This window comes from Martes martes, assembly GCF_963455335.1.
Source record: "Martes martes genome assembly, chromosome: 4".
NCBI classification, from domain to species: Eukaryota; Metazoa; Chordata; class Mammalia; order Carnivora; family Mustelidae; genus Martes; species Martes martes.
The window spans coordinates 52,289,954-52,308,443 of NC_137891.1; the positions used below are offsets into that span (position 1 = coordinate 52,289,954).

The 18,490-nt window shown below is 34.6% G+C and overlaps 1 protein-coding gene across 4 annotated transcripts in view; it reads left to right on the forward strand.

Annotated features, from left to right (window-relative positions):
- Positions 1-18,490, forward strand: part of SNX16 (sorting nexin 16) — a 41,847-nt gene that overhangs the window by 18,659 nt on the left and 4,698 nt on the right. For all 4 annotated transcript variants that reach the window (XM_080803199.1, XM_080803200.1, XM_080803197.1 and 1 more), the window contains one exon: positions 8,890-8,959. In XM_080803199.1, coding sequence (XP_080659325.1) covers positions 8,890-8,959 — 70 coding nt within the window. The remainder of the gene's footprint in view (positions 1-8,889; positions 8,960-18,490) is intronic.

Genomic DNA, 18,490 nt, shown 5'->3' on the forward strand with positions numbered 1-18,490 from the left:
TACTTAAAACATCAATTAGTTAAAGTTACCTGCTGATATACCTATTAGCATCCTTCTAGAATTGTAATGGCAGCATGGAAAAATTACTTTCTTTACATGCCCAAGTAATTATTTGATATTAATTCTTTATAGATTTATAATTGCAGTCCTTTCACTTTCCTTTTTATATCCTTAACACTTCACAACACAGTTCTTAACATTCATGTTGGCTAAGAGCTTGCCATTACACAACCAGCAGCTCTTAATATTATAACCTCTCTGATTATAACAAAGCAGAAGTAAAAGAAAGTAAGAACTGAAAGGATACTAAGGATTGTTGGTCTGAAAGTTTTAAAATAATATTATTTTCAGATGCATTTAGAAAATACAAAGAAAACAGAATAAAAATTTAGTATTTTCAAGATTTCAATAAATCAAAGGATTTATTATTAATTTTGTCTGTTCCATAAATATTTACTTAGGTCTTAACTATATATATGGTACCATAGTACACAAAGGTGTATTAGATACTGATCCTTTATTCAAGAAAATTGAATAGGAGGAATAGTCACCCAAAAAAACTATCGTGCGTAGAGTTAGATCTCTTTCAGAGGAGGAAGAGAGAGAGAGAACTTTTGACTGGGAGAATTAGAGAAGGCTTCCTAGAGGGTGATTTGAGCTGGATTTTAAAGAATTAATGATATTTGGGGGCGCCTGGGTGACTCAGTGGGTGAAAGCCTCTGCCTTCGGCTCAGGTCATGATCCCAGGGTCCTGGGATCAAGCCCCGCATCGGGCTCTCTGCTCAGCGGGGAGCCTGCTTCCTCCTCTCTCTCTGCCTGCCTCTCTGCCTGCTTGTGATCTCTGTCTGTCAAATAAATAAATAAAATAAATTAAAAAAAAAAGAATTAATGATATTTGGACCAACTAAGAGAAGGTAAATACTCCCTCTCTATAAGTGAGAGGGAGTATTGTATCAAAACACAGAAGAAAGAAGGCACAGCTCCTATGCCAGCAGCATGTCAGGGTGAAGGATATCTAAAGATAGATGGAGGGGAAAAGTCTTACTCTGCACAATTTGGTTGTAGTTATTTATCATATATAGTTTTTTATAAATTATTTCTAAATTATAAATATAGTTATTTACTGGTTTATACTATCTTCTACTTCGAAATTGTTGCATCATTTAATCAGCACAGCAAATTTTACTATTCTCTATTTTCAGAAACACTACACAAATATCCTGATTTACCAAGTTTTTTTCTTCTTTTTAATTCTTTTAAAATAGGTTAAATTACATAATTTTTTCAAATTACCATCCATCTATAAGAACTTCAGTGACAAAAATTCATGTTTTAAATTCTATATGTGTTAAAAAAAATCAGGATGGATTTGCATCAACAACAGTTTATAGTTTAAAAAAAATGTATAAAAGAATTTACAGGAAGGAGCAATTGAAAAAAAATGATAATATTTACCCTTTAAAAAGCAAAAGTACTTGGGCGATAAAATAGCCATCTTCACATATTTGAAAAATTGTGATGGGAAGAAAGATTAATCAGATGATACTTAGATTTAAAATAGTGTTTCTCCACTATCTTGTGTATCTTGTTAAAGTGAAGCCCTGAATCAGCAGGTCTGGAGTGAAGATTCTGCATTTCTAACAGGTTTCTAGACGATGCGGATAATGCTGATCCAAGGACCTCATTTTTTTTTTTTTTAAAGATTTTATTTATTTGTCAGAGAGAGAGAGGGAGAGAGAGAGAGCGAGCACAGGTAGAGGCAGAGGGAGAAGCAGGCTCCCCGCCAAGCAAAGAGCCCGATGTGGGACTCGATCCCAGAACGCTGGGATCATGACCTGAGCCGAAGGCAGCTGCTTAACCAACTGAGCCACCCAGGCGTCCCAGGACCTCATTTTTAATAGCAAGACTAATATGTAAGACTAACATGTAAAACTAGAAATAGTAGTGAGAAATTAGAGGAAGACCCTATCAGTTCAGATAAGAAAGAATTACATATCATTTCAGGCTATCAAATATAAAAATACCCTGCTTTTTTTTGAGAAAGTGAGTTTCTCTTTACCTTAAGTATTTAAAAAGGCTAGATAACCATCAGTGGTATTGAAGGGGGGGATTATTAAACGGGATATATTGGATTAGATGACTTCTTAGATCCCTTCTAGTTGTAAAATTCAGTAATCCTGTAATTCTGGAACAAGAATACTTAAACTATTTTTTTATTCATTTTCAACCTGAACTATGTTCTCATAGGAAATTTTTTTAATGTATTTAAATTGTTTTTATATAGAGAGATATTATTAAGAGAAGTTACTCTTAGTATTTTTTATAATTATATATGCAAAGCACGTATAATCCCAACTCATGAGAACCAACGCTTTGCTAAGGTTGGTCAAGTGATTTTCACCACTAATGTTAGTTTGGTAAACATTCAATTATGGACAGTTTTTTAAAATGCAATAAAGCCAAATATTTTGTATTCAGATACATCTAAACTCTCATCTCATTAAATTGGGTGTCAGAGACCTTATGCAAAATTTAGTTTTTGGAGCTCAATAGTGAAATAATTTTAGTCAGTTACTTACCTCATTTTAATCAATGTCTTCAATTGGAAAATGAGGTAATTGAGCTAAGTAGCTTCTAAAAGTTCCCTTTCAACTCTAAATTTCTCATATCGTATTCTTTTCATTGTGCTTCCTCATGAATCTTAAGGTCACACCATCAGAAACAACCAGATTTTGACTTAACTCTTAACACTTTTGGTCTTATTGCTATCCAAAATTTACCTTCTTGTGAAAGTAGGAGTATCTGTTAAAACCTAAAATTCATCTCAAATTTGAGAATTGTAGTAGAGTGTTTATCTGCAACAGTGGATATAAATTTGTTCTGATGCTCTTAACAGTTGCATTAAATTTTTTTCTAATTGTGTAACTCTTACAAATAAAGTCCTTATTTGTGGAATACTTATTCTATGGTGTACTAATTGGTTTGAATAAGGTCTATACAGTCCAGAAACATCATCTACCTTTTGGTGAAGCAAACAATACTTGATATTGATAAACAGACAATACTAATAATACAGTGTAATAAGTGCTGTGAAAGGGATCTCTTCAAGGTGCCATGGTAATACATAGAAGAATATTGAACTTAGGGACACCTGAGTGGCTCAGTTGGTTATGAGACTGATTTTGGCTCAGGTCATGATCTCAGAGTCGTTAGATCGAGCCCCACATGAGGCATTGAGCTGGGTATGGACCCTGCTTAAGATTCTCTCTCTCCCCCTCTCCTTCTGCCCCTCACCACCAGTTCACACACCGGTTCATGCACCTGCCCACTGACGCACCTGCTCCTTCATGCACACATGCACGCACTTTCTCTCTCTCTTGGGGGGGGAGGGGGGGGGAAGAAAAGCTGAACCTAACATGGGTAGGAAAGGGGATCTAATCAGAAGAGACTCCATGAGGAGATAATAGATGAGCTGAGCCACAAAGAATAAATCCAAGTTAGCCAGATAGAGGTGGGGAGGATGGGCCAGGTTAATAGCAGTAAGCACGAATAAAGGTATGGAGGCATGAAATAGTTATGAAGATGTACTATTTTAAGTGTCAGTAAGAAAGAACAGTTAAAACTGTAACGTAGGCAGGTGTTTTATGCCAACACAAAGATCTTGGCTTTTTTCTTCCCTCTTGCTAGAGGAAGCATTAGATGGGTTTTAACCTGGGTTTGACATAAAATGTTTGTTTTTGAAGTACTCTGGATTAGAAGGAATAAAACTGAACATAGGGGCAAAAGTGGACTAGTAATTAGGCAAGAGATAATCAAGATCTAAACTGGTTCCGCACTACCCCAATATTCCACCACAGGATTCTAAATGTGAGCCCTTCAGCCTCATACCCAGTCAGCCTATCTCCATTGTGACCCTCACTGTCACCAGCCTTGATCCCTGAGTCCTTATCTTCCAGGTTGTGTTTAATGTCAATTTTCTGTTATTTTCTTTTAGCTGGTAGAGAGTCCTGAAGAGAAATGCTAACTGATAAAACATTTCTATCTGAAATCCTTGAGGAATATTTTCATGCAGTAGCCTTTTTGTGCTTAATTTGATTTTGACAGAACTAGTATCTAGTATTTTTAGTACACTTTCTCCTTAGTTCTTGACTGACCTTTTAATGAATTGTAGGCATTAGTTTTAAGGGGTTTGTTTTTTTTTTTCTTTTAAAATATACATTTCAAGATTAAGAGCACTTTTAGCTATTAAATTACTGGTTTAAAAAAATCAAAATGTTAACAGATACATATTTATGAAGGAAAAAGAGTAAACTATAATAGTTAAGTAGAAGATGAAAGTTCACCAGATGAAATCATTTTCTAAGTTTGAAAATACAGAACTCCGACAGAAAACTTTTTTAGAGAATCAGAGGAAGAGATAAAGTTATAGGGCAAATTTGCTCTGATAATAAAAAATGCTGAGGGATACCATCTGTGGTCTCCTTATCTTCAGGCAAGCTAAGTCAACAACTGATCTCAATTTTAAAATAGAATTTTCCCAAACACACTTAAAAACTATTCTAGGTTATAAAGGGCATAAAAGGATACAAAGTCTTTCTTTACCTTTTAATTCCAGATTGTTGGATTTTTCTCTTAGATAGGTTTCTCTTTTTGTCCTGTTTCTCTTACCTTTATTATCATAGCCAAATGGAACCAAAAGTATTAAAGATTGAATATGGAGGAGAGATCGGGGGCTATATTGAACCTATCAGTGAACAAGGAGGAAAAAAGAGTAAGACGTTTTCTTGAAAACTGACGTCTAAGGAGGCCTGGGTGGCTCAGTCGATTAAGCAGCTGCCTTTAGCTCAGGGCATGATCCCAGGGTTCTGGGATCAAGCCCCGCATTGGGCTCCCTACTCCGGGAAGCCTGCTTTTCCCTCTCACACTCCCCTTGCTTGTGTTCTCTTCCTCACTGTCTGTCTCTCTCTCTCTGTCAAATAAATAAAATCTTTAAAAAATAATGACTTCTGGGGGTAACAGGGTAGTGGATATTAAGGAGGGCACCTGTTGTGATGTGCACTGGGTGTTAAACGTAACTAATGAATCATTGAACACCGCATCAAAAACTAATGATGTACTATACAGTGGCTAACTGGGAATAATTTTTTAAAAATTAAAGAAGTAAAAATTTTGATTCTCTGGGAACAAAATGACTTCTATTTAATTTATATACCATTTAATAATAATAGAGTCTTTGATATTTATTTTTTTTTGAATTCACTTGATTTGTTTATAAATTATACATTGGTAATATGTAGGAAACCACTGAGCAGAACCATGGCACACACAGGCAGCCAAATATTTATCAAACCTAATTAAAGTTCTCTAGTCAGTGGTTCTCAAGCATGGGTAAAGCTTTACTTTTCTAGAAGGGGAAAAAAAGATATCAGAATGTCTGTGAAAGAAATTGTTTTCTCAAATGCTACCATCTCCCAGAGATTCTTTTGTGTCCCTCTCCTGTGGGAATAGTATGAGCATACTGACTCTCTTCCTCTGCCACCTGAGTCCTGTTGAAACAGAAAATGTAGTGAACCCCTGAGAAAGTATTTTATAAATCAGAGTTGTATAGCCAGTTTTAAATTTCATTCTTACATTACAGATTAAAGAAGGTAGGGCATGGAATATGACCGTGAACTATACTGGGAAAAAATCCATTGGATTTCATTTGAGTAGCACACTAGTGAGCTATATAGATCATAAAGATTTTTCTTTTTTTACTGAAGTATAATATAAAATAAATAGGTCATGAAGCAGTAATATAGATCATAAAGATGTTTAGGGAAGGAGAATGAAATAGAAAAGCCCCTCCAAAAAAGATTCCTACAGCTGGGTACATTGTCAGTATCATTGTTGATCTTGGGTTAAATTTCTACTATAAGTCAAAGATATAAAAAGAGATACATATAGTCCCTTAACTACTTTTTCTTTCCTAGCAGCAGCATTTCAATAATTAGAGTAATTTGCAAACATAAAAATGTTACTAAAGAATGAGGAAGTCGGTATAAACCTATAAGAAAACAGTGTCCCACCTTGGGTTATCATACACTTGAAGTATTAAAAAGAAAAAAAGACCCTTCTATAAACTTCTGTGCACTTTCCATATCAATCTTAAAGGCTGTTCTCAGGGTTTCATCCATACTTCTGACCTCTCAGTCCCAAAATCAGTTTATTTCCTCTGGCTCATTTTTTGCCTAATAGTTGGTACTCTAATAATGGGTGGATAGAAGTATAATAGCTAAACCAAAAAAATGTGTGGTGGTCCTATTCTTCTCTGTGCTCTTAGACCAACTGCAGTATTCTAGAGGCCTTGGTTAAAGGAGACAGACAAGTTGAATGTTTTCTGAGGGAAGTGACCAGCAAGAGGAAAGGATCCAAATGAACCAAAATATAACAGAAAAGAATTTAAAGGTAGAAAAAGGTACATATTTTCACTCAGAAGACATATTCAAGGTCTTGTTCTACCACTTGCACTCGTGACGTTGTATGGGTCATTTTAACTCTCTGAACTTTGGTATCATTTGTAAAATGAAAATGTAATGCCTGTCTTCACCTCACATGATTATTGTGAAAATTAAATGAAATAGGATATATGAAAGCCCTGTTGTGAAATGTACTTTAAAAATATTAGAAATGATAACTATGTGGGGTGATATGTTAATTAGCTTGATTGTAGTTCACATTTCGCAATGTATACTTGAATCAAGTTGTACACCTTAAATATATGTACAATTTTTAACTGTCAGTTTTACCTCAGTAAAACTGGGGGGAAAATGTAGGCTCCATGAGTGCAGACCCATGTAGGCTTTAAGTATGCAATAAATTTTGTTATAGGATGAAAGAAAATAAAATATTAGTGTATTAGTATTGCTTTGGGCGGAATATAAGGTTAGAGGAAATATAACACTTAAAATGTGCTTTTAGGGTTATCATGTGAAAGAGAACTTAGATTTGCCCTGAATGGCTGAAAAGCAGAACTAAGATTCTTGAGCAGAAGCTGCATGATGAAAAATTTTAGCTCAGTAGAAGAAATAATTCTGTATAATTTTTAGTATTTTTCAAACATAAGATGGTTTATTCTAAGAGGTGGAACACTCCCTATTCCTGGAGATGTTTAGGTATACTCTTGGCTGAACACGTGAAAAGGATAAAAAAGCACACTATGGATCACATTTTTAAAAAATCAGCTAGATCACATTTAAGATCCTTTCCATCTCTATTATTTCATGATTATGAATACTCGGTTTTTTTCTGTTTCCTTGAATCTGTGTTCTTTATTACCTGTATTGTCAAAATTTTATTGTCCACAGATTCAATTCTCTTTGTTCTGTCTTTGCAATCTTCTGGATTAATTTCTTAACACCATTTCTCTATATTAATTCACATTATTTTTACTTTGGAAAGGTTTCACTGTATATTCCATTTGTCTCTTCATGACCATCCCCTGTCATCATCAACCCGTCTGACCCAATATAAAAACCCCAATGTATTATTCCCTTTTCAGCATAGGTTGACATCTATACAGAACCTCAAGATAATCATATTTTTATCCTTTTATACCTAAAAATTTTAAGTCTCCATATACATTTTAACAAGCAAACAGAGTTGCTTCTCAGTCCAAAATTGCTTTTAGAAAAGTGAGTATTTTTGTAATAAGGAAGTTAAATTTTCTACTATTTTAACCTATTTCTGATAATTGAGAAAGATGACAATGCCCTATTATAGTTGCTACTTGAACAGCACAGGTTTGAACTGCCTAAGATCCTCTTATACACATACTTTATACAGCATGGTATTATGAATGTAGTTTTCCTTATGATTTTCTAAAAACATTAGCTTACTTTATTGTAAAAATGAAGTATGTAATAGAACATACAATGTATGTTATTAATTGACCATTTTTGTTACGGAGAAGGCTTCCAGTCAACAGTAGGCTATTAGAAGCTAACTTTTGGAGAGTTAAAAGTTATATGCAGATTTTCAGCTGCACAGGGGGTCAGCACCCCTAACCCCTGTGTGGTTGAAGGGTCAACTGTATTTCATATTTCAAAATTTATGGTAGTTCAGAAATGAGTTGTTCAGTATTTTTTTCTCTTAAACTTTTTAGGGAAAATAAGTAAATTATGTAATAAACATGATTGCAAAAAATCTTTAACTTGTTTCAGAGAAAACACTTTTCTGTTACTTTAGAAGCATCTCCTGACAATGAAACAAATGAAGTATAAATTAGAAATTGTATTTCTGCATAACAAGATGACATTTTTAGAATAGTTTAAATTAATAATTTTGTAAGTAATCCTGTTTCTACTCATCATTTAGGTTGGTCTCCTATACCTTTATTCTGACTCATATTTTATGTGCTGCAGGTTTTGGGGGGGTTGGTTTCTTTTTTAAAAATTTTATTTATTTATTTGACAGACAGAGATCACAAGTAGGCAGAGAGGCAGGCAGAGAGAGCAGAGGAAGCAGGCTCCCCGCTGAGCAGAGAGCCCGATTAGGGCGGGGGGGGGGGGGGGGGGCTCTATCCCAGGACTCAGATCATGACCTGAGCGGAAGGCAGAGGCTTTAACCCACTGAGCCACCCAGGCACCCCTGTCCTGCAGTTTTTATGTAGCATGGATTTACAATCCCTGTGTTCCTAAGATCTTAGAAAATGACTTAAAATTTTTGCGTCTTCTATAGATTTTATATTTGTATTTGGTTGTTTGTATGAAAACGCATAGCCAACTTGCTGCTTTTGGTATATCCATAAAACCAGCTTGCTTAAAACACTGTATAGCTTCAAAGTAACTTTTGCTTTCTGTTTTTTGTAAACTTATTTGTACCCCAGCTTATTTTTTTTCCTCTGAAAAGCCTTGCAGTGAGAGAATTTCTTTGTCTGGATGATCCACCAGGTCCATTTGATAGCCTAGAAGAAAGCAGGGTAAGTGCTGTATTATGTATCACATGGAAAGGGGAACAAATGATTCAGTACAATAACTACATTGTTTCTTGAATGGAATAGCAAACAGCAAAATATTATAATTTCAGACCATCATTGTTTTACACAGAAAACTTTTAATGTTTGAGTCAAAGATGTCTTTCATTGAAATACATGAACCTAGTTTAGTGAAAAAATAAAAGTTCATACAGGCCATGCCATCAATGAAGCTCTAAAGTTAAATCTTGATTTTTTTTCTTCTTTTACTGTTTGGAAAAAAAAATCATCTGGAAATTTATTTTACTACATTTAAAAGTGCTATTTCTGTGCTGAGTTTTCTCCCATCTAATTATCAAAGTAAAGAACCTACAATTAAAATCAATTAAAATTTACCTTCAGAAATAGATGTTATTGTCTTGTTATCAATTCAACTCAAGCTTGATGCTCCTCAAATTACGCTAATTGACGTGTTAGAGTGGCCTATTTCTTGAAGCAGTTGGCTAGATTCACAAAACAGATTTGGTAATAATAGGTAGGATTTTATGCAAGTTTTCCCCCACCCCCAAATGTTCAATTGCATTTAAATGGAACAGATTTGATTGGTAGATTTGTAATGTTTTCAGTTAAACTGAATCTGTTCTTTGTATTAGAGTAAATGCCATAGCTTTTTGGAAACAGCCTTATTGAAGTAAAAATTTCATCCATAAAATTAGCTATTTGCTGTTCCATTGTAAAAGTACAATTTAATAATTTTTAGTAAATTTATAGAACTGTGCTACCATCACCATAATTCAGTTTTAGAAGTTCCCATCACCTTGAAAAAAATTCCTGCAAGCCATTTTGCAATCAGTCCAACATTCCCAGCACCAGACAACTACTGATCTGCTTTCAGTTTCTACAAATTTGCCTTTTCTGGTTATTTTCTATAAAAAGAGTCATATTTTGTGCGTGCGTGTGTGTGTGTGTGTTTGTGATCAGTGTTCAGTATACATAATATTTTACAAATACAGTATGCATAACATAGTATACATTATATAATCTTTACATCTACTTTCTTTCACTTAGCATCATGTTTTTGAGGGTCAACCATTCATATTCTATAAATGTATAGAAGCAATACTTTTTGTTGCTGAATGGTTTTTCATTGTTTGCATATACCACACTTCTTTTATTCAGTCACCAATTGGACATTTGAGTAGTTTCCAGTTATGCGCTATTTGAATAATGCTGCTGTGAACAATCTCATAGAGGATTTGTGTGGACATTTGTCTTCATTTCTCTTGGATTGATCCCTAGAAATGGAACATTTGCTTATGTGGCAAATTATGTTTAACTTTTTAAACTTAAAAACTGTTTTCTGAAGTAGCTATACCATTTTACATTCCCACCACAAGTGTATGAGAATTTCACTTTATCCATGTCCTCATAAATGTGATTTATCTGTCTTTTGGAGTATAGCCATTCTTGTGGGTATGTAATGGTATTGTACTATAGTTTTAATTTGCATTTCCCCAATTTTTTATGTTGGTTACTTTTTTTTTAATATGTTGATCACTTTTTCATGTGTTTTTTAGCCACTTATATGTTTCATAAATTGACTATTTATGTCTTTTGCCTTTTTTTTGTGTGTTTGGCTGTTATATTGAGTTATAAGACTTCTTTATTTTGGATATAAAACCTTTATCAGATACCTGACTTGCAGATATTTTCTCCTGATCTCTATGTGTCTTTCATCTTCTTAATGGTGTCTTTTGAAGTACTAATATCTTTAATTTCAATGAAGTTTATTTTATCACTTTTTTTTTATGGCTTATGCTGTTGTATCATTAAGAACTCTTTACCCAGAGGTGCCTGGCTGTCTGAATCAGTAGAGCATCCAAGTCTTGATCTCAGGTCATGAGTTCAAGTTCCATGTTGGGTATGGAACCCACTTTAAAAAAAAAGAATTCTACCTAATACAGGTTAACAAAAGTTTTCTCCATTTTTTTTTCTAGAAGTTTTATAATTTCAGCTCTTACATTTAGTCTATAATCCATTCTGACCTGATAGATATTTATAATGTATGAGATAAGGTTTTAAGTTCCTACGGATACCTAATTATACCAGTACACTTTTTGTGTTGGTATCTTTATCAAAAATCAAATAAACATAAAGGAATGTGTTTGTTTCTGGGCTCTTAATTCTCTTCCATTAACCCAGTTACCTATCCTTATGCCAGGACCATACAGTCTTGTTTATTACAGCTTTTTATGGTTACTGTTTACATAGTATATCTTTTTTTTAATTTTTTTTTTTTTTGCTTTCAGTTTGTGTCTTTCAATCTAAGGTCTGTCTCTTGGATATAACAATTTAACATATAGTTGGGTTTTGGTCTTTTGTTTAATCTGACATCTTTACCTTTTACATCTGCCATTTGCAATTTATTTTTTTATCTGTCTCATCTGTTTTGGTCTTCTTCATCCTTTACTGCCTACTATTTTGTGAAATACACATCTTTTGTATGCCAGTTTGATTCCTCTATAGAAATTTTTACTTTTTTACTTTTTAACAGATGTTCTAGGTATTACAGTATACATCTTAACAGTCTACTTCAGAGAAATAGTTAATTCCAGGGAATCATAAACTTAGTTCCAGTACATCTTTTTGTCCCCTCTCCTTAATATTGCTGTGAGTACATATATTTTTTAAGTAAGCCTAGGCCCAACATGCGGCTCGAACTCACAACCCTGCGATCAAGAGTCACATGCACCACTGACTGAGCCAGTCAGACACCCCTATTATTTATTACATATTTTAAATCTGTGTGTCATAAACCCAGTAATACAGTATTATATAGTCTTTTCTCTTATAAAGACATTAAGAGAAGAAATGAGAAAAATGTTATAAACTTTTATATTTGTCCATATATTTACTATTTCCAGCCCTCTGGCATTTTGTTTGGAATTATTGTACATTTATTGATTAATTTTGAAGAGCAAAGTCATTATAGAATTCATTCCTTGCTGTGGATTGGTACTATCATCTGGTATCACATTCTTTCAGCTTCAAGGCCTTCCTTCCCTTAGTACTTTTTGTAAGACAGGTCTGATGGCAACAAATGCTCAGCCTTTGTTTATTTGGGAAAGTTCATTATGAAGGATAATCTTATTGATGGTTTTTTTCTTTTACTACTTTGTGTCATATCATTGTTTTCTGGCTTCCATTGTTTCTGATGAAAAATCAGCCTTTAATTATATTGTTCCCATGGACATGATGAGCCGCCATTCTGCCCTTGCTACTTTCAAGGTTTTTTTCTTTGACTTTCAGCAGTTTGATTATGATATATCAAGGTGTTTATCAAAATTTGGCTTCATTGAGCTTCTTGGATTTAGTAGATTTGTGCTCTACATCAGACTTAGGAAGTGGTTGGCCATTATTTCTTCAAATAATTTTTCAGTCCTTTCCTCTTACCCTTCTCCTTCTGGGATTCCCATTAGCCATATATTTGTATACTTCTCAGTGTACTACGTGTTTCTGAAGTTTTGTTCATTTTATTTCCAATCATTTTTCCTCTGTTCTTCAGGCTGAATAATTTCTGTTGATCTATGTTCAAGCTCACTGACTCATTTTTCTGTCATTTGAAATCTGCCATTGAAGTCCTCTTGTTAATTTTTCACTTCAGCTGTCGTGCTTTTCAACTCAAGCATTTCTATTTCCTTTTACATTATAATAATTATCCTGTTTCTTTATTGAGTCCATACTGTGATAATTAATTACTGTGGCTTTATAATTTTTGTAACTGGCAAGACAAGATTTCCCTTCCCTGTTCTTCAAAATTGGCCATTTGTTTTTCCATATGAATTTTAGAACCAACTTGTAAGTTTCATAAAAGATCCTGGGGGCATTTTTTTTTGGAATTATTGTACATTTATTGATTAATTTTGAAGAGTAGAGTCATTATAGAATTCAGTCTTCCTATCAATAGGATCATTGCTTTAAGTCTTGTTTAAAAGTCTTCAATAAAGGTTAAATTTTTTCCTTGGGGCACCTGGGTGGTTCAGTGGGTTAGAGCCTCTGCCTTTGGCTCAGGTTGTGATCTCAGAGTCCTGGGATCAAGCCCCATATCGGGCTCTCTGCTCAGCAGTGAACCTGCTTCCTCCCCTCTCTCTCTCTGCCTGCCTCTATGCCTGCTTGTGATCTGTCTGTCAAATAAATAAATAAAATCTTTTAAAAAAAAAAGGTTAAATTTTTTCCTAAAACTTTTAGGGAAAGCTGTAGAATTTATTATTTGGGGGATTTTTTTATCATAATTGGTATTTTTATTATTTTTTAAAGATTTTATTTATTTGACAGAGAGAGAGAGCACTCAAGTAGGGGAGCAGCAGGCAGAGAGAGAAACAGCATCCCCACTGAGCAGGGAGCCCGGTGGGGGGCTCCATCCCAGGACTGCGGGATCATGACCTGAGCCAAAGGCAGACCATCAACAACTGAGCCACCCAGGGCCCCTACTATATTCTAAATTATTACTGTTGTATTATTATTTTCTTTATATTTTATATGTTATACTTTGGTGAAATCTCTCATTAGTTTGTAGATCCTTTTAAATTTTCTGTATAGGTAATCATATCCTCTGAAATACTACAGTTACAGTTTTTCTGTTTTAATCCTTAATACTTTTCATTCTATTTTCATAATTTTTTGTGCTGCCTGGGATCTTTAGAGTAAATAGAAGCAGTTATGGCAAACATCCTTTTCCTCTGTTTCTAACTTTAAAGGATATGATTCTGTGTTTCACCTGTAAAACAACCTGAGTCTGATATTTTCTTTAGTTTGTTTAGTAGTTGTATGGGTAGATTTTTAATAAGTGATTACGTTTCTTTAATGAATACCGTTTATTCAGATTGTGTGATTTTTTTAGGGCTCAATTTTGGTGTGTTTTTTTTTTTTTAAGAAAATTGGGCAATTCATACAGATTTTAAAATACATTGATGTAAGGCATTTTCTCTGAAAAATCTCTTAATGTATCTTTAATTACCAAAAGTAGTATATTGAATTCACTCATAATGGTTGGTTGTTAAAAATTTTTTTTTGGAATTCTGTAGTTGAAATATCCCCAATGAATCATTCCTTTTATTATTAGGTAGTGACTCTTTTTGTGCCTAATGTTTGCCACTTGAAACATTTTGCTCTGAGATTAATAAAGCTACACTTTTTGTAGGGAAGAAAGATCAGATTTGCCTGTTGCCTGATAAGTATTTTTCTATCTTTATATTTAAAATGTGTTTCTTGGGGCACCTGGGTTGTTCATCAGTTAAGAGTCTGCCTTCGGCTCAGGTCATGATATTGGGGTCCTGGGATTGAGTCCCATGTTAGACGCTCTACTCAGCAGGGAATCTGCTTCTCCCTCTGTATTCTCCCTCTCTCTCTCTCTTTCTCAAATAAATAAATAAGTAATCTTTTTTAAAAAAAAGTGTGTTTCTTGTCAGCATCATACAGGTATTTTTGGTTTTTGATACAAACAGAAGAATCTGTTTTTTAAATGGCAAGTTTATTGTGATGTGTCCAGTAATTACCAATATATATGTATTTATTTCTGCCATTTTATTTTGTGCCTTTTTCTCCTTTCCTTCCTTTTATATAGTTAATGAGTTTTCTTTCCTCCCTCTTTCCCTCTACTCCTGGCTTCTAAGCTCTGTATTCATTTTTATTTAATGGCCATATATTGTTTTCATCAAATAATTTAGAACCAAGTTGTTTACAGCCTCCCCAAAATGAGCCAGTGCTTCCTTTAATTACCTGCATACAGGCACTTCCTTTCCTCACCATTCTAAGTTCTTCTGTCTCACTCTTTCCACTGGGGCTCAGTTAATTGCTCTTAAAATACACCACTTAATAGCTCTTTCAGTGAATGTGTGTTGGTAATATTTAGGTCTTTAATGTCTGAAATTTTTTAAATCTTGCTTTCATTCTTGAAGTATGATTTAACTGGGCCTAGAGTTCTACCTTGATAGTCCTTCTCAGTTCTTTGAGGTCTTTTCCCCTGCCTTTGCTGTAGACCACTGCTGTGAAATACCTATTTTCAGTTCATTGTTGTCCCTTTCTAGTAAACTCTTTTTTCTCCCTAGTGTTTTAGAGGCCTTCTCTTTGATTTTAACATTTGCAGTTTTACCATCTTATGTGTGGATGGTGTTTATTTTTGTCTTCCTTGGGATGCATTATTCTTCCCAAGTCTGAAAATGCTACTATTTAATCAGTTCTGAAAATTTTCTGCTGTTTTCTCACTGAGTATTGCTTCTCCTCATTCTCTCTGTTCTCTGTTTTAGGCCCATTTATAAATATGTGTGTTAGTTATTTTCCTTTTCCATCTGTCTTAACCTTTCATGTTATGTCTCCATCTCCCTGTGCTTCATTCTTCAGTGAATAAATTCTGTAATTTTCTTAGTTCTAGCTTCCGGTTTACTCTATTGTCTTCAGACAGGATTATTCTACTGTTTGATACTTCCATTAAGATCTTAATAATATTGGGATGCCTGGGTGGCACAGTGGGTTGGGCCTCTGCCCTCGGCTCAGGTCATGATCTCAGGGTCCTGGGATCGGGTCCCACACCAGGGTCTCGACTCGGCAGGGTGCCTGCTTCCTCCTCTCTCTCTCTCTCTCTCTGCCTGCCTCTCTGCCTACTTGTGATCTCTCTCTCTCAAATAAACAAATAAAATCTTTTTAAAAAAATATCTTAATAATATTGACTATACTTGTCATGTCTTGACATTCTATTGTTTTGTCTCAGATATACCTGATTTTTTTTTAATAGTGGCTTTTAAAAAATATTTTCCAGTCATTTTACATGTTCATCTCTTATGGTCTTTATCTCATAATATGCTATCTGAAGTTTACGGAATTCTAATCCTCTTTTCATTGGATGATACCCAAGTGTGTTTTGTAATTTAGGTTATAAATTTGCCTTAATTAGAACCTTGTCTCCAGGAACACTGAACAGCCAAACTTGAGGGTATATCCTTCCATAGAAGTTTGTTTTATTCTGCAGGCATACCTTGAGTATCATTGATCCCGGATCATTTTTTATGCTAATTTCAAAGCTTGGGTATTTCTGACTGCTTGTGAATAGTCAAACCAAAATATTCAAACCAAAATCCACATGAGGCATTGGCCCATAGTTACGGATTCTTCAGGGAAGACTTTACCTCTCCTACATAGAGGCCAAGATGAGACACACAATCTTCCTTGATGTATTCCAATGTTGATGAGTGACTTTTGTTAATGGCTTTGCTCTTTAGAGTCCTTACTTTATTCCTGAGTATCTGATTTTTTTCACTAGCCCTTAAAATGTGCCTGATTCATCTCTTATCCCATTTTGGTGTTTAAAGTTCAAAGTTACCAAAAGCAACCTCTCCTCACTCCTTTTTCACCCATTACCCAAAGCTATGTTAGTGCAGATGCTGGTGGTACTTGTTTTCATTTCTCTTCATTTTTGTTCCCTGAGACTTACCTCTGTTTCTTTTTTAAAAAGTTGGATTTTTAGCTAGGTATTTTATAGCCAGAAGCCTTAGTTTGTCTGGTCACCTGTACTATTATCTATGGAAGTTATGTGTGGTTCATTTATTTTGTTTTTCTCTGTGTTCCTATGTTCTATTTGCATGATAGTTGAACACACTGTTCAGTTTTTTTCATATGTGACTCTACCCAGATTTTTAAATATGGGTATGTTTATAATGTTCATCATATGTCATTAGGTAAAAAAAATAAGCCACAGAATGATATATATTATATACTTCCATCTATATAAAGAAAAATATTTGAGAAACTGAAAATAATTCAGTTGGGTGGAACATGGGTTATGTAGAGGACCAGAGGAAAGGAAAGGTAAATACAGCAAGCTATGAAGTTGAGGTAAAAGGGATCTGTAACATCATAAGGTACTTCATTAGCCAACTTATATTTGGCCTTATTATTTAGGCAGTATTAAATCATAGGTAACATGATCAGATGTATTTTTAAGAAAGGCAACTGTATGGTGACTAACAACACAATTTAAAAAAAAAAAGAAAGGAAGAAAGCCAACTTAGATTGCCAAAGTAAACATAGGTGAGCCAATTAGTTTACTGGTGTTGTAGTTTGGTTAAGAACTGAAGACTGTAGAAATGAGAAAAAAATGACAAAAACATAAGAAGTGTTAATGAGGCAGTAGGGAATGAAGGTAAGGGAAAGGTGGAAAGACTGGGTTATCTTTGGGCCATAGAAATTAGGGGAATGGAGTGATCTAAGATGCCTGCTTGATGACTTTAATGATGAGATGGTAGAAGAGATACTCCCTTGCAAACGCTATTTGACTTGCCATTGGTACATCGAGTTGAAGAGGACCAGCAGATATATGAATGATGTCTGTGCATTCAGGAAATGTTGAGGGCTGGAGATTAATAACAACAAACCCATTAGAAGTTGAGAGCATATAGTGGAGATGAGAGCTGAAGTCTTTTTTTTTTTTTAAGATTTTTATTTATTTATTTGACAGACAGAGATCACAAGTAGGCAGAGAGGCAGGCAGAGAGAGAGGAGGAAGCAGGCTTCCCGCTGAGCAGAGAGCCCGATGTGGGGCTTGATCCCAGGACCCTGGGATCATGACCTGAGCCGAAGACAGGCTTTAACCCACTGAGCCACCCAGGTGCCCCGAGAACTTAGTCTTAACAGTAAGTGCAATTGCCCAGGAATGACATATAGAGCAAGAGAATACATAACCAAGGGCAAAACTCTGATGAATGCCCACATGCAAAGAACAGATAAAAAGCTAAGAAGTAGCTGTCCAAGTTAAGAAGCAAACCATAAAGTTTCATGGAGGCCAATGAAAGAGATTCCATTAAACTTTAAAAAAAAAAAATTGAGTCAATAGTGACATGCAGTGAAGTCATTAAAACAACACTTTGGATTTGACAGTTAGAAGGTCATTGCTTGCCTTTCCCTGGGTATAGTTGGTAGAGAAAAAGAGAATGAAACTCTTCTAATTTAATGATTTTAGAAGTAAATGGGGGGCTAAATTTGGGTGATAAAAACCTTTTGTGATAATTTTTTTCATTTTGAAAGGAAGGAGGTGAATTAATAGCTAGATAGACTCATGATTAAGAGGGAGGTGATGATTTTTCTTCATAGAGAAATTTTTAGGACTTAATCAACTTCAGTCAGGTTTATTAAGGAAATTTAGGTTTCAGTGGAGGGGGAAAGGTTAAAAATTTAAGACAAGTGTATGTGGTTGAACACGCTTCCAGAGGAAGAAGAGTAAGTAGATAAGGTAACTTTAAGAGTCTCATGTTCTTAAGGAGAAGAACAGGATGTGAAGGTAGCTGGGATCAGGGAGTTAGTGATTTTTTTTTTCCGCCTGATACAGTAATCAAGATCATCTGCTGGGTTTGGAATCAGCAATAGTAACACATTGTAGGGGACTTACCAGGGGTGAAGTTCTAAAACAGTCATAGAGAAGACAGGACAGGGAGTGATAGATAACTAGGAATAATTAAAAGAATTGATCAGTAACGCTGAAAGCCTCAT